At 42.1% G+C, this 22,662-nt stretch overlaps 1 protein-coding gene across 7 annotated transcripts in view; it reads right to left on the bottom strand.

Annotated features, from left to right (window-relative positions):
- The window catches only part of ERCC6 (ERCC excision repair 6, chromatin remodeling factor), a 77,121-nt gene extending 55,062 nt beyond the window's left edge, over window positions 1-22,059 (bottom strand). For 3 of the 7 annotated variants that reach the window (XR_003608367.2, XM_028098673.2, XM_088020137.1), the window contains exons 1-5: window positions 21,974-22,059; window positions 18,080-18,515; window positions 16,094-16,214; window positions 14,100-14,211; window positions 9,832-10,549 (exon numbers count right to left, since the gene is read on the bottom strand). Coding sequence is in view for 6 of the 7 variants with exons in the window: in XM_028098673.2 (XP_027954474.2) it covers window positions 9,832-10,549; window positions 14,100-14,211; window positions 16,094-16,214; window positions 18,080-18,501 (1,373 nt within the window). In the remaining variant the exon portion in view is untranslated. Of the gene's footprint in view, window positions 1-9,831; window positions 10,550-10,666; window positions 10,788-14,099; window positions 14,212-16,093; window positions 16,215-18,079; window positions 18,516-21,973 lie in introns of those variants that run through there. The other 4 variants (XM_028098675.2, XM_028098674.2, XM_028098677.2 and 1 more) reach the window with 4 other exon arrangements.
- Window positions 22,060-22,662: the final 603 nt, after the last annotated feature.

Below are 22,662 nucleotides of genomic sequence, written 5' to 3'. Positions count from 1 at the left end.
GAGTTCGGTTTTTTGGGTTTTCCAGCAGATTTACTTTGCAACAAAACTGGTTTCTGTATGCCAGTCCTCAGGAAGAATCAGAAGCCCTGGGTTTTGGTCCAAGCTTCCCTAGGACCAGGTGGAAAAGGGTGGGCAAAAGATTCAACCTTTTTTAATGAAAGAATTCATCTTCTGACAGAGGGGGAAAAAAGTTTAGCCCTAAACTACACTGACATCACTAGAAAGGAAATAACGTTTTTGATGGTCCCACCTTCGTCTTTTTCTTTAATCCACCCATGTAACAGTCACAGCTGCAACCAAATAAAATGAAGTACGTTAGTCATTGGGGAGATTTTCTAACTCCAACAGTTCCTCAGACTTCAGTGGCAGCCACTAGAGGAAAATCCAGTAAAAACCAGATCTCAGATTCCCACTGAAAAGTGAAAACCAGATGTGGGCAGAGAGCTACATTTCAGGTCTGTAACTGGCAAGGGGAGATCTGAACTTTAGAAATATCATTCAACATTACTGCATTTGTCTCCTCGGCCACTGAAGGAGCCAAATAAGAGGTTCTCACAGCACGACATGATAATATATGTACTACACCCTTTGGAAACTTTTTTTTTTTTTTACACTGTATACATGCCAGACGCTATCTCACAATTAATTATTGGCAGGAGATTATACAAAAAAGTAAAACTGAGACATTCTAGTTAATTGCAGGTTAAATATGAATAAAAAATAACAACTGTGAAAACACCTACTGCAATCTTGGGCAGGCAGGAGTTAGATGTAGCTCCCAAGTCTAGAAGGCCCTCATGCTAGTCCACCCATGCCATCAGCCAAGAGTAAGATTATCACAGTCCACTTGGGGAATGATGTCTTACACATCTAGGTCAGCAAGGAGTGTGGAAATCAAGCCTTACAAGACACAACAGAATGATCTGGAACACTGACCTAAGGACAGAAAACCATGAGGAACCAAAGTGTAATCCTGACCTACACACACTTAGAATCGACGAGCAGACTGTGAAGCTTGAAGATGCCCCCTGGGCAGAGGTCTAGTGCCCCCTAGTGCGTTCAAAGGAGAAATAATTTTTTATTTCTCCCCAAACAACTACTGATAATGTGCTCCTATTTGTACAGATATTTTATCACTAAGTGGACCTTATCGTATTAATAAAAAAAATGTGTAAGGTGAGAAAAGGCTGACATCAACAAAACTTAAGTATTATAATAGCTAATGATCTGGCTATGCATACTAATACCAACTGTAAAATGGCCTTTTACTTTGGAAGGAGGACACCTTTTCATATATATCAATATTTATAGGCTCTTCTTGATTCTCACAGATCCTCCTACTGGCTCGATGAAATCTCTGTAGTAAATGTTTTACCTAGTGGGCATTGCAAATAAGAATAGCTAATACTTACTGAGTACCTGACATATGCCTAATAGCTTAGATATATTATCTTTTATAATCCCCATACCATCCCTGAAGAAAGCATTGCTATGATCCCCATTTCACAGATGAAGAGATGTAGAAAATCTCACAGCTACTAGGTAAGACTCTGGCATTCGATTCCATGGTCTGTGATTTCTAACCCCTATGTTACATATCGCCTCTTGAGTAACCTCTGCCAGCTCTGGACCAGCTGTGTTTTGAAATTACACATACAAACATCCACATTATGTATATGGTTTTTTAATTTATAGTCAAAAAACAAATATTAATAATAACAAGAATAGTTACCGATGTTCACTGTGTGCTGTGCACTGTTTTAAGTAATTTACCTGTATTAATTCATTTACTCCTTACAAACCCTATAAGGCAGATACTATTTTTAATCTCTTTTTCACAGTTAAAGTAGGCAGGGAGAGGTGAAGTAGCCTGGCCAAGATCACCAACATGAAGATTCAAACCCAAATAATCGGCCCCCAGAATCCATACTCCTGTTACATAATCTCGCCTCTCAAAAATATTTTTCCCAAACTACCTAAAACCACCTCTTGTCTCATAGTGTAAGCCAAAGAGTCAATAATCACCTCTTTAAGCACTATACAATGAAAACAACTGTACAAGACAAACCAAATTCTAAAGCTTCAATTCAAATTTGTCTCAAAAGATGTCCTTCCCTACCTCAATACTGCACAGAGTGAGTCAAAACTCATTCTTCGGGACTCCTGGGTGGCTCAGTCGGTTAAGGTCTGCCTTTGGCTCAGGTCATGATCCCAGGGTCCTGGGATCAAGTCTCGCATTGGGCTCCTTGCTCAGTGGGGAGCCTGCTTCTCCCTCTGCCTGCTGCTCCCCCTGCTTGTGCTCTCTCTTTCTCTGACAAATAAATAAATAAAATCTTAAAAAAAAAAACCTCATTCTTCACTGTACACCTGCCAACTTTTAACAGTAAAATCAGTTTAGCAATTCTTTTCACTACAAATAATCTGGGCTGAACAAACACATAGGATACATTTATTTAATAAACAAACAAACCAATGCCTACACCAACTCACAAAAAAGGCAAAAGATACCGATCAATAAGAATTGTCAATTATTAGTAGCTTCAGGTCATATAGTAATAAAATGAACATGCCCACTCCAAAACTCCAAGGAAGTCATATATATTGAGCTGCTTGAAATTCAAAAGTCACCTAACTTCTCTGCCTTCATTCTCACATTGCAAGGGCCACCAAGCCCAGAGTTTGGATCTGCACTATGAGGAAAAAGTCACACACCATATAGTTAAACCATTCTCAATACGGGGTGAAGTTTCAATCTCAGGCTCATTCTCCATTTATTGCAATATCCATGAAAGAAATTCTACAACAGAAGCACAATGAGTACAATTTGATTTTTAAAAATATATTCAAGGCACCAAGCTGGGTATTTAATATAGTTTGCATTTCTGTAGTGCGGTAGGTTTTCTATTTCAGACAGCTAAGAATCCCTTACAGATTAGTCTAATTTGCTAAATTGAGATACTCAGTGTTTTACTTTTCTTATCTGCCTTTTTATGGTCTATCTGGGTGGACTTAATTGGCACATCTGAGCAGATGAAATACCCTCAGTGAGGAGTCCAGATCTCACAGAGTAAATTAAGACTGATGCAGACAATTATGCACAAGAGCTGGGAATGAGAGGTGTGTGCAGAGCACGAAGCAGAATTAGTCTTCATTTGTGTCTTAGCTTCGTCATTTAAAAGAAGCCAAGATTCTCTCTAAGAAAACTCTTTAAGGGAATAACTTTTTCTTCTCTCTTTAAAATACAGACTCCTGGGGGGGGGGGGGCCAGGGAGAACACAGATTTACTTCTTGAGAAATTAACTCCCAGAAACCGATGGTAAGAACAATCTTCAAATCATTAGGTTTCTTGATCAAATTAGGTTTAGGTTTCTTGATCAAATCTAGGTTAAACTTCTAACAAATTCAGATTTTAGAGATCAAGTGATTTTTTTTAAAAAGTTACAAGCTCTACAATGTAATTTGGCTTTTCCTATGTGCAACTTTCCCAAATGTGCTGAATCGTCATCCAGTGCAAACAAAGATCCAACTGAAGAATAAACAAGACAATCCCAGGGCAAAGGGAGCCAGCTCTGGGCAAAACAAGACAAAGAGGCTCTGTGAGGACAATAAGATGGAGACAGGCAGCTAGGAGAGTGGTTCTAGGAGGCATGGCCTTCCACAGCATTTCAGGCAAGGAATGGGACCCACAAAAAGTGTGGAGGTGGTCCCCATCAAGTGACAGCAGAAACCTCCTGCTGAAGCAATGCTCTTCTCAGTCCACTGCACTGACCAAGGTGATAGATCACTCCCGCCTACCCCAATCCACCTTCAGACCCCTTCCCCAGCCTCCTCCATGTATGCTATCTTGGGCAAATTATGTCAGCTTTCCGCTCTCAGTTCCTATTTCCTCAGGGGTTGTGGGGATTAAACCAATGAGACCACCTGACATGAAACACTGCCAAGTAGTATGCATTCAGTTCTCAGAGAACCTCCTTCCATCCCCCATATGCCACCCTTGCTCAGGCCATCAAAGCCTCCAAATTTTCAAAAACCAGAGACTTTTTTTCAACATTTATCCTACTTGGCTTGACCCCTCTAAGCATCTGAAAATGCTGACAGCCTTTCTCTTCTCAGTCTCTTTCTCTTTTTCTCTTCATGTACACAGCCAAACCCTCCAAACCAGGATCCAACTCGCCCCTGGCCACAGCAGCCCCAGTGCTCAAGGGGAAGGACAACGGAGATACTGTTTACTCAGATGATTAAGCCTTGCAGTGTGAAGACACTGTGTAAGATTTACATAATGAATGGAGTCATTCAAAGTTAGTTACGTAAAAGAAGAGGAGGGAGGCAGAAAAGAAAAATCTCTAAGGCTTAAAGGTATTTTATTAAATGGATTAGAAACCAGTTACACCAACAGGCATCATAACTACAGATGCAGGTTATACAAGACATGAGGCAAATTCTATCCCCATCCTGTCAAGTCTTCTAGACTCCCTACAATCTCCCCAAGTCCCCATCCAATTGGCTTAGGTTTTTGGTTTGGTTTCCATCGTAGGGAGGTGGAGGCAGGTATGTGCTGATTCTTGGGGCCACCTTGTGGTCACATCTAGATATTGCACATTCCACCCAATTCCACAAATGGAAGGAAAATGACATTTACACAACCCTGTCCTGGCTTCAAATCCCAGCTCCAGGGGAGCCTGGGTGGCTCAGTCAGTTAAGCGTCTGCCTTCAGCTCAGGTCATGATCCCAGGGTCCTGGAATCAAGCCCTGCATCGGGCTCCCTGCTCGGTGAGCCTACTTCTCCCTCTCCCTCTGCTGCTCCCCCTGCTTGTGCTCTCTTTTTTCAAATAAATAAATATAATCTTAAATGTTTTTTTTATTTTTTATTTATTTATTCATGAGTGTCAGAGAGAGAGAGAGAGGCAGAGGGAGAAGCAGGCTACCCACCCAGCAGGGAGCCCGATGCAGAACTCGATCCCAGGACCCTGGGATCATGACCTGAGCCGAAGGCAGACGCTCAACCATCTGAGCCACCCAGGCGCCCTAAATAAATAAAATCTTAAAAAAAAAAAAAATCCCACCTCTACCTATTAACAGTGAGATCACAGGCAAGTTGATTAACTTGAACAGGGCACGATCAAATGTTTGAACAGCTTACTATAACTATAATAACTGAAAGATATGTATGCACAGGATCAAAGCCTGGAATGAAATGTAGACAAATAAGGTGAAAAACAGAGATGTAGGCAGTTTTTTTTTATCTTAATGTTATCATAAATTCACCATTGAAAAAGAGAAAAACAAATCACCAAAAGTGCAAGGTGGGGAGTGTGGAAAGCCTTCAAACCATTGGCAGGCAGCAACTCAAATCGGTTTCAGGCTGTGATCTCAGCAGCTTGGCCCTTAGTACCTGATTATTTGAGGAGACTCAGGCACCACCTACTCAAGAGTCTGTTTCTGAATTCTACTGTGTTTCACTCACTGAGGTGGGAGTGGAATGCAGGAGGGAGTTTTTTGCAGCAGCAATACCAAGCTGACTCTGGGCTAGAGTAGAAAAAAAAAACATTTGATTTTCAAACCCCCATATCCTTACCCACAGTTCTTTCCAATCACCTCCAGGGTTTCCTAAGTGGGAACATAGTAAGGGCCTATAATAATGAGGGATGCCACCACCCTTGCCTCAGAATCAGCTGGAGCTCAGTCAAAGCACTCACGCAGTGCCCAGGTCCTCCCACCCCTGACCTGCTGCCTCAGACACTCCAGGCTGAGTCCTGAAGATGCTTTCCAGGTGATTCTGACACATATGCTCTGATAAGAAGCAGATGACCTATTATGTACAGCATGTAGCTGAATGACCTAACCTCAAAGTTCCTTTTCAAGCCCTCCCCTATATAAACACACTTGTGCAGGGTATATATAAGAGGATTTTAGAGAAACAAACACAAACTGAATCTGCCAAAAGCCATAAGCGCAAAAGGAAAAACAGTATATAAAATCTATTTATACACATCAAGTAGTTCCCAAACTTGACAGTGCATCAGAACCACCTAGAAAAGCTTTTAAAAATTACTGCTTGGTAGCCCCACGCTGGACTTCTTGAATCAGCACCTCCAACGGTAGGGCTTCCAGGTGATTCTGCAGAATCAGCCCATAGGCTGGGAACCTCTGCTTTAGTTTATGCTCACTGCCAAGGGAATACTGCCTGTCAGGTTAGCAACTAAAACAATAACGTCTGGCAAACAGAAATAGAAAGAAGAGCTTCAGGATGGGTTTAAGTCAAAGTCTTAACACTAGCCCTAGTTGTGCCAGGAGGAGACGACACTTATTTGGAAGTGCATCTTCTCACTCAGGACGTAAACTGACCTACAGCCCAAGCCTGGCCCAAGCAGCGCCGACTGCTGCCAGAGGAGGCCAGGGTTGGTGACATTTTTTGTTTGTGCTATATCTCAAGACTGGCAAACACCTGGCATGAATGCTGCTGCTGCTTCCCCGAGGCCCCCGTGCCCATGGTAGACATCATTAACGGACTGCAGCACTCTTTCCCGGACAGTCCACACTGGGCCTCGGTCTCCTCCTGAACAGACGGCCACTGCCCAAGTGTTGTCCGGCAAGGCAAGGGCCTGTGCCCTGCCTATCCTACAGCGGATGGCTTAGAAACCAGGCATCTCTGCACGCCACAGCCACTACACCACTATCCAAGGCAATCCAAATGAGAAATGATGTGCCTCCAAAGCAAAGCAAGGATTTTCCTTCTCAATAACCTGCACCCTAAGGTCTATTTCAACATATCTGAACTACTCAACAGACAAGGCCCCATGCTCGGATGAATCTCCTCCACAGTCTCCCCCAAATATCTGTCTGAATTCATTACTCCCTTCACACTGGTTAGGGCCTACTGGTGCCCATGTCCCCTAAAAGACTGCAAATTCCTTGCCGGAAACCCTAGTCCTGGTCCTGGAGCACACACATGAATTCAAGCAGCGAGAGCAAGGACGTAGCAATGAGAGCTGCCTCCTACCTCATGTGGAAATCAATCAGAAACACTGAGGTAACAAGGACTGCTGATCTTTGATCACTTTGAGGAAAAAGGTGCACATATGAAATGTCTGGTCTTCTGGGCCACCCTGACCTGTCCTGGCTGTACATACTGGATGAGATAAGTGACACGCAAGTGTTCACCAGGGACACCTATCGCTCAAACACAGAACATGTGTCATTCCTAAGAAGTCTTTGACTCCTGGAGCTCCCAGACCCTAGCTTTCTAAAGCAGCAATGTATTTTAAGAAAAGCTGAACCTCACAACTAAAAGCAATACCCTAATAGAAACTCTGCTGCTACAAAATGAAAATTAAAAAATAAGGGATGTTTTCTAGGATCTGCATACTAAGGACACGAGTAAGAACCGACAGAATATGTACGTCTACGAACTGGCTCATCCATCCTGGTACATTATCAGAGGTATGAAAATCAAGGAACACCACTGAGGAGATAGCCTCCAAATGCAACTTAGTACAGAGACAGAAGCAGGATACAAATGTGGGAAAGGCAAAAAACATACGGGCACATTTAAAAACGGGTAACACTTCCAAGGCTGATCTGAGGTCTTGGGTTAAGTCGGAGAAAGTAGGATCCTAAATGCTATCATCCTGTTCCAGAAAAGGTTAAGCTATAGAAAAGGCTTGATAGGAAATTCCCACACTTGGCAACAGCTAAAAACAAAGATACATAGTTGGGACTAAGCTAGAGCTAAGGCAAGACCTCTGATGCTCCAGCTGAGAGAATAAAGAAGTTGAGATCTCTAGGAGTGACTCACTTTCACTTCTGAGTCTAAATGAGCCTTATAATTCACAGGGCTATAACCAATACAAGCTCAATAAAAGGCACCTGGCCTAGGTACATAATCCTAAGCTCTAACCATAAAGAAAAACTCATTTTCTATGTTGCAAACTCTATGGGGCTTTATTCTGATCATCAAACCACTGCTAAGATAAGGGAAACTAAAGTCTTTTTTTTGGTTCACTCAAGGGAATACCATCACAATTTCAATCTGTATTCAAAGATCAGCAACAAGAAGAAAATAAAAAAAAGCAACTGGCAGTTCTAAAATGTTCTTAATAATGCTTCTCAGTCCTGAGCCTCTTCTTTTACCATCCCCCAATCCAAAGAGTACCAAAGGAGATGTAATACAAACATTTCAATGTGTTATCTGCTGTTTAACAGCCTTAATAACTGTGGCCATAAAATTTTAAGAGCTATAGTATTTTGGTGGCAATTAGAGTTATTGATATTTCTGAAATTCATTTGAGATTTTACTGTAACTTCAGCAAAAAACTGGCTTTGATACGGCTTTAGAAATAACTATTCTACAGTCTTGAGATTATTAAGAAAAAAGTGTTGCCATGAATTTAAATTAAACCCGTATTTAAAATTCAATCAAAATAAACTGCTTCTGATCAAGATACTAATACATTTAAAATAAATTTAATATTGAATGAGAAGAAAATATTGTTCCATTTACAATCAGTATGTTGAGATTAACACTTTTTTAATTCTCTACAGTTAGTTAAGAAAGAGACTGACACTGCTCAGGGTTCAAGAGTATCCTGCTGATATCCCTCAAACAGCTCTACTGATATTAATTGTGCAAAATAAAGTTAAAGTTGCAATGAGAAGTAACAAATGTAAGCCACTCCTCAACTATGCTACAAGAGGTCACCACCGCGTGGGTGTAACAGCTCTCAAGAACTGGGTTTAGGTCACAGGTCCTCAAGCTCTGTGTGAAAAGAACTATGCCACATCTGCTTTTAAAGGGTTAGGGAATTATGTGACAGTGTGAATGTGGGTCATCAGTTCTAAATAACAGAAGGAAAAAATATCAGGACAATCTGCATTCACGAAGGTCAGTGGAAAGCTGCAAGAAACACAATAAATGAGGTCTCCCTACATAGAAAATAAGAAAAAACTATTAAGGACTGGGAAAAAGCCATCCCGGGAGCAAATACTTAAAAACTAATCTGTTAAACAGATTCCCTTTCCCTTGGACTTTCTTAGTGCTGCGTGAGCTCATGTGAGAGGCCAGAGATGCGGCAGGGTTGTGCTCAGTGGGCACACCGGGCACCTGCAGCATCCAGTTTTTCAGGGCTTACAAAAAATGTGGCAATCGACTTCCCGAAGGAACATGATCACCTTCCTTTTCATCTTATTTGCATCATCTACTGAGAGAGTCATGGCAAGAAAAGCCAAAGTCAGTGCCCGGCATCAAAACCTCAAAACCAAGAGAGAAAAGGAAGGGTTGGCGGTGCGTGTGAAACACCTTTCCCGCAGCAGGACAGGAGTTAGTAACTCCGGAGGGGCCGCCTTCTCAAGACAAGGCAGGCAGAATTTAGAAAACAAGCTTATTCTTTTATACACTAAAGCTTAAATTTCAGCTCCTTTTCAGAGGAACGTCCTGGATAATTACTTTCCTGCTTCAAAAGAAAAAACCAACCACGCAGCATACACCACACAGACTGGCCTGTGCCTTTTCCTGCCCCTGGCTACAGGTGGCCTGAGTGTAAAGGCATACGGCTCCTCCGCCTTTGGTCCTCCACAAGCCTCTTGCCCCAGCCCTTCCCCTAAGCTTTTCTTCTGAGACTTGCCCCAAATCTGAATGAAGATACAGAAGTTAGAAGCACTGGGGATTAGTTCCACTGGGGCTCTGCTGGTTCAAGGAGGCTAAGGCTAAAGGAAGTCCAACCTTTGGATAAACGGGGGTCTAATACATTAAGCTGAATTTAGAACTCTTATTTAATAAACCTGTGGCCTAAGAGAAAGCAAGTGGCGCAATCTGTTTACAATCTGCAGACTGACCTTAACCGCTGCTTGTAATAATCTTCATCTCCATCATCTCGGCATCTCACTACTTTCCGACCTCCTCCACCACAGGCGGCTTCTGCTTCCTCCCCAGAACTTGGAAAAAAGTCATCCTCGATCTCCTGTACCGTGACTTTTCTCTGCCGTTTCCGGGGCGTGAGCCCGGGCTTCAGGTCATAGTGTGTGCCCTCTCCCGGCAGCTCGGCACCCCCCGCCCCCTCCAGCTCCTCCTCCGTGGGTAAGTACTCGGACTCATCACCCTCAGAGTCACCCTCTGCCTTTGGCCTCATGTCAGACTCCAGAGGTTTCTTTCCTTTTGGCAAGCCCACTTTCCCCTGGAAATGAAGAGCCCTTTTCTGGAGCTTCTTGATGTGTTTTTTCAAGCGCTTATCTGTTTTTGAGAGAACTTTGCTTCGCTCATTTGGTTTGTTTTCTGGGAGTGTTGCGCTCAGTTCCGAAGTGACCGAGGCCACGGTTTTTCTAGCTGCTCTTTTATTACAAGCTTGCTTCTTCCTTTCAAAAGACAATTTCGCTTGATCTGCCAAATACTTTTCAAAGCCTGATGCTTCATTGAGCATTAGCTTTCTAGGCTTTTTCTCCTGTTTCTGAGGGATCTGGGTTCCAAAAGGTGTCATCTGGCCCGTGCGGATGAGCTCTTCCCAAGCCGTCTCCTGGACAGGCATGAGCATGCTGCCGAGACAGGACGGCCCCGGTTCTGAAAGAGGGATGACAATGCAGTGGGCACTAGTGTAAACCTTTCCAAGAGTACAACACAAACAGTCACTTCTTCAACGAACAGCACCTACGATTAACTCACATTTTAAAAACATACCATGGATGGGGGTGCCTGGGTGGCTCAGTCTCTTGGGTCTTCAACTCTTGATTTCGGCTCAGGTCATGATCTCAGGGTTGTGAGACTGAGCCCCATGGCGGGCCCCATGCTCAGTGCAGAGTCTGCTTAAGATTCTTTCCCCCTCCCTCTCCCTCCCCCTCTGCTCCGCCCCCCACTTGCACGTGCTCTCTCTCTAAAAAAAATAAATTAAAATTTTTAAAAAATTAAAACATATCATGGATATACGAAAGCATATTGTATATAAAGAAAAGAATGAATTTATTATAGCATTCATCATGCCAAATTCAATATACTCCTATTCAAAAAGGTGAATTTTCAATAACTTTTTCTAAAATAATGCATTATAAATATACTCTCTGGGCAGCCAAAGACAGACCTACTCATATGTAACATACAGACAAATGTATCTGTTTCCTTATCAAAGAATAGCCCCCAAGGAAGCAAACTCCCAAGTTTCCATGTCACCTCGAATACCAGCAACCACACAGACTTAAAATTCAAGAGACAGTAAACCTGCAAATGTATAAAGAATCAACATGTACCTAAATAGGTAAAACTTAAATGTTTGCTCTGCACTGCCCAATATAATAGTCATCATGTGGCTATTCAAATTTAAGTTGAAAATTCAGTTCCTCAGATGCACTTGCCATATTTCAAGTGCTCAATGAGCCTTGTGGGGCTAAGAACAACCACAACAGACAACACAGACAGCACTTCCATCACGCAAACAGGTCTACTGGACAGCACTGTGTTAGATGTGCAAACTGACAGAACAGAGGACATAAACTGGAAGTTCAGTCATAATAATATAAAGTCACCCAGAAATCTATGAACTTAATCTCTGGCAACATTACACGAGGAATCCATATTCTAAAATCTACATTTCTTATAGTCCAGTAATGCCGCAGCCAGTTTTTCACTGAACTTGCAGTGAAGAAAAATACGCATCGGAAAGTGCACAAATACTAAGTGTACAGCTCACTGTATTTTCAGAAAAAAACATACCTGTACACCAACATCTAGACCAAGAAACTGAAATTACTAGCACTGCCAGATGCACCCTTCATGGCACCTTCCAGTCTACCCCACCCAAAAATAATGACTGACCACACTATTAACACTACAAACAAGCTGTCCCTGGCTTTGAGCTTTATGTAAATGGAAATGTTTGTACACTTGCGTCAGCTTATTTTGCTCAACATTATGCTTGAGATTCATCCTTATTGTTGAACATAGTTGTAGTTGTTAATTTTCCTTGCTGTTAGTATTCTATCATATAGCTACGCTATAATTTTTCCATTCCACTGTTAATGGACATTTGGGTAGTTTCCAGGTTTTAGCTACTATGAATTATGTTGCTATGAATATTCCAGTACACATCCTTCAGTAATACATTTATACATAATTCTTTGGGTATGTTAAGCTTTAGCAGACACTGCCAAACAGTTTTTCAAAATGGTCCTATTAATTTTAAGTTCTACCAACAGTGTTTGAGAGTTTCAACTGGTCTACGTTCTTGCCATTTTAGCTATTCTGGTACGTGTGTAATGGTACCACTTTGTGGTTGTAATTTGTATTTCCCTATAAACTAATGAACTAAGGCACCTCTTCATAGATTTATTGACCTTCTGAATAGCCTCTTTTGAAGAAAATGTTCAAGTCTTTAGCCCTTTCCAAAGAGTTCTTTAATACACTCTGGATTCCTGTCCTTCAATTAATACATGTGTTGCAAATATCTTCTCCCACTCTGCAGCTTGCCTTTTCGCTCTCTTAATGCTATCTTTTGAACAGAAGTTTAGTTGTGATATAGCTCACTTATCAAACCTTTTCCTTTACAAGTGAGTATTTTTGTGTCTCATTAAGTCTTTGCCCTAAGATCATGAAAATACTTTCCTATGCTATATTCTAAAAGCTTTGTTTTACCGCTCACATATGTATTTAAAATCTATTTGTCATTTATTTTTGTACATGGTGTAATGGGCCAAGATTCATTTTACCTTCGTGTGAATTAACCCAGCACCACTTACTGAAAAGATGATACTTCTTCACAGCGCTGCACTGCCCTATCTGTCACAAACCGAGTGACCACATATGGGTGGGTCTGTTCGCTGGACCCTATATTCTGTCCCACTGGTCTATTTGTTTTTCCTTGTGCCCATACCTCACCGTCTTAATTACTGTAGCTTAATAACACGTCTTGATATTTTGTTCTTCTTCAAGATTAACTTTTCTTGGCCCAATACATTTTTATATCAATTTTAGAATCAGCTTGTTAATGGCCCCACCCTCACCCTATACTTCCCACGCCAGACTTTCTCCTTCAAAAAAGAAAAACAAACAAACAAACAACCTACTGAAGCGGTCAGAGGGCCAAAAGGAAAACCAGGAGAGACTGGGATCCTGGACGGCACAGAAGTATCAGCTGCTACAGACAGGCCAAGTGGAGCAAGGACGAAAAAGGGGCTTCTGGAATTGGGGAAGTAACCATTAATCCTGGGCAAAGTTTTACCAACAAAGCAAGAGGAGGTAAAACGCAGTAGCAGGTTTCAGGCAGCCAGAGAGGAACGAGAAACACGGCACCTCAGCAGTGAAAGTCTTGGTCGCAGGCCAAACGAATTCTGAGAGACTGAAATTTAAAAGTCCAACTCTCTGATATTTTTTTTCTATTGCCTCAATTAATTCTTCATAGTAATTCTCCTGTATTACTGAATAAACTTCAGGAGCTAGTAGAAAATATTTGCTTGGAAAGCTTAAATGCTAAGAAGCCTTAGTCTATATTTCAAGTATTAAATGACTGAGCAGCTACCAACAATTTCTAAACACGCACCTACATATACACACACACAGACTACAAAGGTATTTCGTTTCAGAGCTTACTAGTTTTTTCAAAACATTTTCCAAAAGACACCCATCCTGGGCAGTAATAAAAACAAAATCAGAGCCATAATATAACCTGAATGAAGATAGCTTTTCTTAAACAAAAGAAGTGATGCTTGGAAAAACCTGCCAAATATATCCCAAAAACATATGTAAAAGCAATTCTATGAATGCTGACTGATGATGCTGGGCTTAAAAACATAATTTGATCAAGATGTTAGTTGTCTCTACAAAATTAACTACACAAGAATGTTAAGCTCCCTAATTTATTAAACATAATACCAAATGTGCACCACCAGCCTCTAGTAGATGGAGTTAAGCATTTACTTTCATTCTCCAAAAAACCCCCCATATAACTGAAGATATTTGGTTCTGTAGGTGTAGAGAGTAAAATTTTCCTAAATCTGTTTTAACAGTAAGGCAAAGAAAGGGATTTTTCTTAAAACCCAGGCCAGGACAGAGGAGATACTCTCCCCCACTACAGGCATCAGGCACCAATTCAAGAACAAAGAGACACTGCTCCCAGTATCCTCACCTACACCCTCCTCCTCCAGACTGGCATGATCTAGTTCAACTTGAACCTCCGCTCCTCCAAGGATGGCCTGGAGACGTTTTTGTTTTGCTGTGATCTTCTTTAGCTGTTGTTCCTTGAGTGGTAAATATTGAATACAGAAAACAACAATGAAGTGAGTGATTTATTGTTAAATACAAAAGATAAATTTAAAAACTTTAATCAAGAGCAAAATAAAACAGAAATTCCATATGTTATTATTATAGAGCACCTTATTTGAGCAACTGCCACTTTTCTAGCAGGATGTAGGCCTAAAAGCATTTCCATCAGGCAGGCATCGCTGTCCCCACCCACTCTCCTGGCTGGGCGGCCCAGCTTTCTATGTGCCTGAGCACTTAAGTTCACATGTACTGACTCTCCACGGAGGTGGTAGAACTGCTCTACTTGGTTTTCCCCACTGCACACTGGGTAAATTATTAAACTTTTGTTTCTGACCTTAGCAAACGACACGCTATGAGGTCAATAGGCTATAGGGATAAGAAACAAACACAAATGTTCAAACACTTGAAAAAGCCTCCTCTGATCATCTACCATATTTACCATTGTCCTTTATAGTCTTTTATAGTATTCTACCCAACTACTAGACTCTAAAAGGAATATACATTTGGATATACCCTTTTACCCTACCCACCTCAGACCCCTCTTTGTCTTGTCTCCCTCTACATCATGAGAGTTCAGCTATGCAGCCATTCCCAGGGCCTCTCCAATTAACTAGGCCTATGGTACCTGGTTCTTCTTCCCAAGGTCAAGAATGTTTAAACACCAAATATGAGAGTGGGATGAGAAGAAATGCTGAGTATAAATGCCATGTTATACTAAACTGCAATTCCTTTTTTTTTCCATTTTCCCTCATTTCATCTCATTTAAACAGCCTTTCTCTCTGAATACTCTATCTCCAACCATCAAAGGGCTGTTTTAGAAAGATAGGAATATACAACTGACTTAGACTAGTACGTAAAATGGCCCAAAGTCTGGTCCTCACTGCTGAAACCTCAGCCCACCAGAAGCCCAAGGTCAGAGGTCTCTGAACATTCATTCACATGCTCCCACAAGAGCCCAGATGTCCTCTCTCTGCTTTGGGGAGACCCCAGCTTCCTGAAGCCACTGCCAGCTCTAACCTCTGGGCTGCTATTCTGGAGGTAGGGGACAGAAGATGGGATGGTGAAGATAATGGACTGGTGTGTGGAAAGCAAAAGGAGGCACCGAGTCTATAAACATCATTAGTGAAGCTTAAATAAGAGATGCAAGGACTTTACTCACTGCAGTGGGTCAATTGCCAGCACAAGGATATCTGCTCGTCATTTTGGATGACAGAAATAAAATGATCAAAACTAGTCATTCCTGTCTACTCTGATATTAAAGCACAAATTCTAAAAAATGTTACAAACCTCAAAAAAAACAGTGTCATAACTAACAGATATTCCCTACCCTGAAGTTGTATAACCCTAAGTGCAGACCCATCACTGTGTCCAGGTGACGACCAGAATACCTAAGAACAGTGAGCATGAGTGTGTGAGGGGTGATGGCTATAGCAACAGGAAACACAGTGTATATAATCAGGACAAGCAGGAGCCAAGCAAAAAAGAAAGTAAGTTCACACGACACACAGAGACTGAGGAGAGGCCGGCATGCCAAACAGGAGCCTAAGCTGGGTAAAAGAAAATGGCACAGCAAGGAAGACCATAATCGTAAACATCAATAAGGCGGCATGCAAAGCCAACAAGGGAACCTTTTCTCAAATGTATGTGTATGTGTGTACTTTAAAAGATATTCTTTAACAGAAGATATTAAAGGGAAATAGCTGCAATACTAAACGTAAAAAAAGGAACTCAAAATTTTCTATTATACCTATTTCCTTCACGTCTTAACTACTTTTCAGAATACTTCCCAAATATTAAATGAACAGAACTGATGACTTTTTCAAAAATGCAATACTTAGATGTGTTATTTGGAATCACCTTATTATACTTCTGTCGTTTTACAGAATCTAGTTTCCTGTTGATGTCTCTGTTGGTAGCAGCTTGAGGGCTAAGTTGTTCAATAATTTTATTGATTTGCTTTAGGGATGTTGTACATGACCTGAAAAATAAAATAAAATGTCTATTTTCCACTCTGGTAACATTTTGTTAATAGTGTAATGTGAAGACAGAAATGCTACAAAGATGTCCTTTTACCTCTTTAACTAAAAGATAAAAGACACTAAACCAGAATGCATATTCTTGTTGGCCACATCTACAACTTGAAGGGTTATTAGAAGTTCAAGGTAACTGCTAGTGTTTTCTTTGATCTGGCTGATTGAAATCAGCACATTCCCATTTGTAAGCTGTTTCATTCATTCTACAAGCATTTTAAATGTGTACCAGATTCAAGAGACTGTGCTAAAACAATGTGCAATAAGTTGTCCTTTTAGATGAAAAAAATGTATATACATGGCTTGGTTGTTTTTTTTTTAAGATTTTATTTTTTTAGAGCAGTTTTAGGTTCACAGCAAAACTGAGAGGAAGGTACAGAGACTCCCATATACCCTTCCCCAAACACATACACCCTCCCCCATTATCAACAACCCATACATGGGTTTTTAAAGCTCATTTGGAAGTCACCCAAAGTTTGGAAAAGTACTAAAAATGCTGACACTTTTTTTTTTATATAAGTCAGATATCTGTGACAATATTTTTCTTTCACAATACTGGAAGACTTATTTGCTGTAGCATAATATTTTCTAGTTTGAAGGGGAAAAAAAAACAATCTCTAATATAATGCTCCTAAAACAGACACCACAGAATGGTAACTCCCAATTTTCAAAAGACAAATTCAATCTTGACACTTGTATAATCTGCTCTTTGTATCCTTTGTGGATTTCAGGACAAAAGATGTTATCAATGCAAGTTACTGGCAGTCTAACCATGTGTCACCATGGATCTAGTGTTCATCTCCGTGGTAATCCTGCAGCACTCCAATGTCACCTATGCAAGCAGTAGGCACATTTCCAAGGTCAAATGTAAAAGTGTGTTCCTTATCAGGAGTCAAGCTCCTCACACCTGGAATACTACAAGTATTCCAGAATACCTGCTACTCAAGCAGCCAAAAGAACACACCAGGAAGCTGCTGGCAGAAAACATGTCCTTTAAGTTCCAACAGCCATCTGTACCACAGTCTCCTTGGCTGAGGGTAGCCAATAGCTCCTCATTCTTCCCTCCTCCCCTCCCCCAGCCATCCCCATCTGAGACTGCACCATTCCTCCACTCATTACTCTCCTCTTTTGTGCCTGCCTGACACAGCCTGGAACACTGGCCAAGACAGGGCAGACTGGCAATAGGGAAGGAGTTCAATCTTCACCTGCCCCAGCCTTCTAGCCCAGGTCCAGAGCCTGCTTCTCCTCTAACACACAAATGAAGTTTCCATGGGACTTCATCTTTCCTGTAGAGTCACAAGTAGGACAGAAGGAAGAAAAAGCAAGGAGTTGCTTCACATTATTTCCAGAAATACAAATCGAAAAATTACCAAAACACTGACACTTGGTTTAGACACAGGAAACTGGAAAGAAACTGCAGGACAAGAGAAAACTGTGAGGGGAGGGAGGGTGATGTGTTCCTGGTATCTCAAGCAGCACACGTCACACCTTTAGGTTCACTTCTCCTCCAAACCATTTTGGGCACATGCTTGCGAGTTCTAGGGTACTCAGAATAGTATTTCTCTCTAGGACGTTATGCATAAACAGGTTGTTGTGAGCTGGCCTGAGACCCTGACTACGACGTTCAGTGCTGCTCCTGAGGGAAAGGGCTGGGGTTCACACACAGGGTCAAGGACTGCCCTAATTGACTCCATCCTCCAAATAAGAGGTTCTATAAATCGCCTCAATTTCTGGAATACCACAGCTATTATCTGAATTTCTCCATTACATGTAAACACAAACTCTGCAATCAGAGAAGATGGTCCACACTCACGTGAGGTCATCCAGGACTGATCGATACTCCTTCTCCGCATCTGCAAGCTGGGCCGCACGGCTGGCCTCATGAATGGCACTGTCCACTTGCCGAAGCACACCCTGTTCCAGCACGTCCTGGTCGTACACATCCACACCCAACCCCTGCAGTTCAAGGGCCTGCGCACTCGGCTCCACCGTCTGTATCTGATGTCTGTCGATGTGCAGCAGAGCCGGCCCTCTCCTCGGAACTTCCGATGAACACCCCTCAGCAGAAGTGGATGGTCCATTAGCAGAGGAACAAGAGGGGAGGCTTTCCTCCACCTCTGCATTGTCATCATTCTCTTGCTTGATTGTCATTTCTTGTCTATCACTGACATACTGACTTTGCAAACAGTCTTGTTCCTGAGTTTGACTTGAGTGGGGGATTCTCGCATTTTGCATCCTCTACAGACTATCTAAAAGGGAAAAAAAATGTAATAAGCCTTTGATATTTATATAGTTCCTTAAAATTATTATAACTAAAGAAGACTGATTTCTCGAAAGATCAAGTAATAATCCTCCAATTAGGTAAATTCGATGTTTCAAGTGTTACTTTTCTTAAAAGGGCACAAGCTATACATCTTCTTGAGTTCTGATAATAAATAAAAAAAATTAACCAAAAAAAAAACAGAAACAAAAGACAAACAAGAAAAAAACACAGTATCAATAACAAAGGACATATGGAGAGCCAGCTAAGAAAACTGGCAACCAAAATCTTGACTGACACCCTAAGAGTCTTCTCCAAATCAACTGAAGTCATTTGACTACTTTCCAAGTTAACATCTTCACTGCATTATGGCACAAAAGATTCACAATACAGCGTGGCATGATGAACTGTGATATACAAATTTAGTGAAGTAAGGAACAAGCTTCTCTACAAATCTGACCAGTAGAAACTTAGGTTGAACATTTACTCTAATAAACAAACTCTGAACGAGACACAGCATCACCACTAAAATCTGAATCTGAGAAAGATTAAGTACTCTCAAAAATAACCCCATTTCAATGTGCAATACAATTTCTTGCCCATCAGGCTGGCAAAAACAGGTTGGGCCTGATGATACCCAGTACAGACAAGGAAGATCCACCCTCACACAATACTGTTGGCAATATAAATTACTAAAACTTTTTTGGAAGGCAATTTAACAATATCTATAAAGATTTAAAATGCATGTGACCAAATATTTATTCCAGAGAAATACTCACGTACATACAGGATGTTCACTGTAGCATGCCAATAGTTTAGTATAGGGATTAAGTATTTTCAGTGACACTGATATAAAAGTCTTGTAAACTGAAAAAATATCGCAGAGTATGAACACATTTATCTTGGATAAAAAAATATATATCTGCATCTGTGTGTCTGGAATGCATTCAAAGTGATCTGGAGATACACACTAAACCTGCAACCACTGGGGAGGAGGAAGCAGAAGGAATGGGGGGAATAATGAAAATACTAATGAAAATAGTGAATATGTATTCACTATATTGCCTGTGTAACTCCAATAAATACATTAAAAAGCAATGCAATAACCAAGAGACAGCCTTGCTTTTTATTTAACTGAGTAAGGTTTCTTTCACCACCGCAACTTTATTTATATAAAAATACCAGAAGTTCTCCCAATAAGCCCCACTGATTTCTCATTAAATAAAACCTTGGTCCTGGCGACTAAGCACTAGGATACAAAGACTCCAGGAACTTAGCACTATCCATTCCAGAGCAGCTCATTCTCTAGGGGAGGAGAGACATGTCAATAATAACACAGCAGGGCAAGCCTGTAGAAGAGGCACCAACAAGAGGCCACCTGGAAACAGAGGAATGGACAATGCTTTGGGTCTGGAGCTAAAGAAACATATACAAGCTAAGATCTGAACCCCTGGCCCAGGATCTGATACATAAAAGATACTCCATATATGCTGAAGGGAAGTAAGGTTCACAGAGTCTAAAATAACAGATCTGATGTGGACAACTGAGTCACTGGTGAATTCAGTCATAAAAATGAGAATCTCAGAAAGGAAGCAGATGGGAAGCAGAAGGAGGGGCTGGAGAAGAGTAAGAATCTGGAATCTGGAATAAATGATGGGGAACAAACACTGGTGACAGGTGTGGAGGGCCCCCCAAAACCACGGATTGCCAACAATCCCCAAGGCTGGACAATTTCCTCCTTTGGTAATTAACAGCCCCAGGGGAAATGTCACTGTTGGGAGTTTTCAGGCAGAAGTAGCAGAAGGACAAAAGGGCATGGATACAAATGCTGAGAAGAGTAGTTCAAGTAACTGAACTTTGGGTCCAAGCTGGATAGATTTAAAAAAAAAAAAAAAAGCCAGAAGGGACTGGGATAGGAAGGGAGGGAAGGAGAGAGGGAGACATCAAAAAGCCACTTGGAGCATGACCATGGACCAAAGGGCAAGTCTCCTGGGAATGAGAGCAGAAAAGCAGGAGGTTCTCATCAGAAGCTAAACAGTTTCAGAAGTGAAATAAATCATCCATTCAACAAATACTTGATAGTCAATTATGCCAGTGTACTAGGTTAACTAGTTTCTGTCACCATAGAGCTTAGAGTCTCTTGGGGAAGACATACATTTTAAGAATTATATCCATATATATTTACACATTTAAATATGTATATTCATGTATAAGTTATACCCACAAATGTAATTATGGTAACTGCTATAAAAATACAGGATTCTTTAGGACAAAATAACAGAGGAACCTAACTGACAGTGCAGAGGTAGGTATGAGAAGGGAGATCTCTCTGATAAAGTGATACTTGAACCAGTATCTGAAGGATGAAAAGGATTAATCAGGCCAAAACTGGAATGAACATTTTGCAAAGAAACGTGTAATTTCTAAGGCTGGTAAGAGCTGGTGTACTTGGGAAAATGAAAGAAGGATGGAACGCGGTGAGAATTTTTTACTTTATCCTAGACAAATAACTGAGTTAAAGTTGCTGATAAAGACTCCATTCATTGTATAAATCTTACAGAATACCTTCTAACACTCTGCAAGGCGTAATCATCTGGAAAAACAGTATCTTCACTGTCCTCCCCTTTGAGCACTGGGGCTTCTGTGGGAGGAGCTGGATTCCGGTTTGCAGATTTGGCTGTAAACATGCCTAGCTGGGGAGGGAGTGCAGCATAAGTGAAGATGGAGGGGTAGTCAAGATCACAAAGGACCTAGGAAAACATGAACTTGGATTTTATTCCAATTACAATGGAATGATTTTTAAGAGTTTTAAACTGGGTGATGGTGGCATGACCTATTTCAAGTTCCTAAGAGACCACCTGGGCTACCGTATGGATAACGGATTGGAGGAAACAGTACAACAAGGAAATGATGGAAGACACACGAGTGAAAAATGATTGCAGCTTGGAACAGGGTGAAGATGGATGCTACGTAGGAAATCAATGTTACAGCATTCGTATACGGACTGCTCAATCCTCCTTTACACACTCCCACTTGACAATAACAATGCCCAAAGCACCTGACTGGTATTTACCCCGATTCTCTCTTCCAAGTAACAAACAACTCCAGCTTTTTAATCGAAATCAAACAGGGCCGCGCTGATTCTGCGCTCCGGGGCCGACACAAAGCCCAGAAGTTGAAGTTTCGTGGCGGGCACGTCAGTGTGCCGCCAGCCGGAGGCTGGGGACCCACCGCCGCCCCAGGTGAGAGCGCGCTGCTTCGTCACTTCCGGCCGCAGGTGCGCAGGCACGGAAGGCGCGCTCCCGATTCGAGGGCCAGCTCCCGGCCCCGCGGATGGGCTTCCTCAAGGTGGCCAGATGCCCGAGGCGAGGCCATGGGCGCCCGGGAGTCCGAGCGGGGCCCACACATCCCCTGCTTGACGTTCAGCCCGGCCGCCCAAACACTCACCCCAGGGCCGCGCGGCCACCCGTACCGAAATGTAGACGCCACCGCCGCCAGCAGCCGTGGAAGCAGAACAGGGGTCGGAGCGGCGCATGCGTCTTTTGTCCGCCGTAAGCACCGCCCCCAAGGGTGACCCGACCACAGCGCATGCGCCAGGCTGCCCTGGCACAGTGTGCGCGGCCACGTGATTGGCGGGATGCGTGTAGCCCCGCCTTTCTCTCTGCGATTTGTGTGAGTGTTGTAAGGGCTGGTGACCAGCTGTGGGGCTTGGGGCAGCGATTCAGTCCTGGTCAAAAAAACCTCTTTAGTAAAGCGATCATAAGAATTAAAAGACGTGTTTCCAGAAAGAAAGAGAGGGGGAGAGAAGTACATGTGTTCCGTGAACCCCAAAGAAAATAAGCTTGGGGAGGGAGCCGGCTTGAATGTCATATTTCAATAGCCACGTGCGGTAGACGTTGTTGCTCCCTCTTGGTCCTCTGGTACGGCTGTTGGCACGCAAAGAATAGGGAGAGGGCTTATTTATCTCTGTTGCCCCTCCACCTCCTACACACATATCTGGGTGGAGATGGTGTGTGTGTGTGTGTAGTGGGCCTACATGAATGTCTTGATTGCATTAGTGAGTCATTTACTATCTGTCTTCATATCAAAAAGGTAAGAAGGATTTTGAGCCAAATGAGAATTTTTGCTTGGAGCTT

Source organism: Eumetopias jubatus, unplaced genomic scaffold (assembly GCF_037043125.1).
Source record: "Eumetopias jubatus isolate StellerSeaLion01/CBP00866 unplaced genomic scaffold, mEumJub1_p1.0 scaffold_17, whole genome shotgun sequence".
Classification (NCBI taxonomy): domain Eukaryota; kingdom Metazoa; phylum Chordata; class Mammalia; order Carnivora; family Otariidae; genus Eumetopias; species Eumetopias jubatus.
Note: the sequence above shows the minus strand (reverse complement) of the source record. Positions and strands in the feature narration are given on the sequence as shown.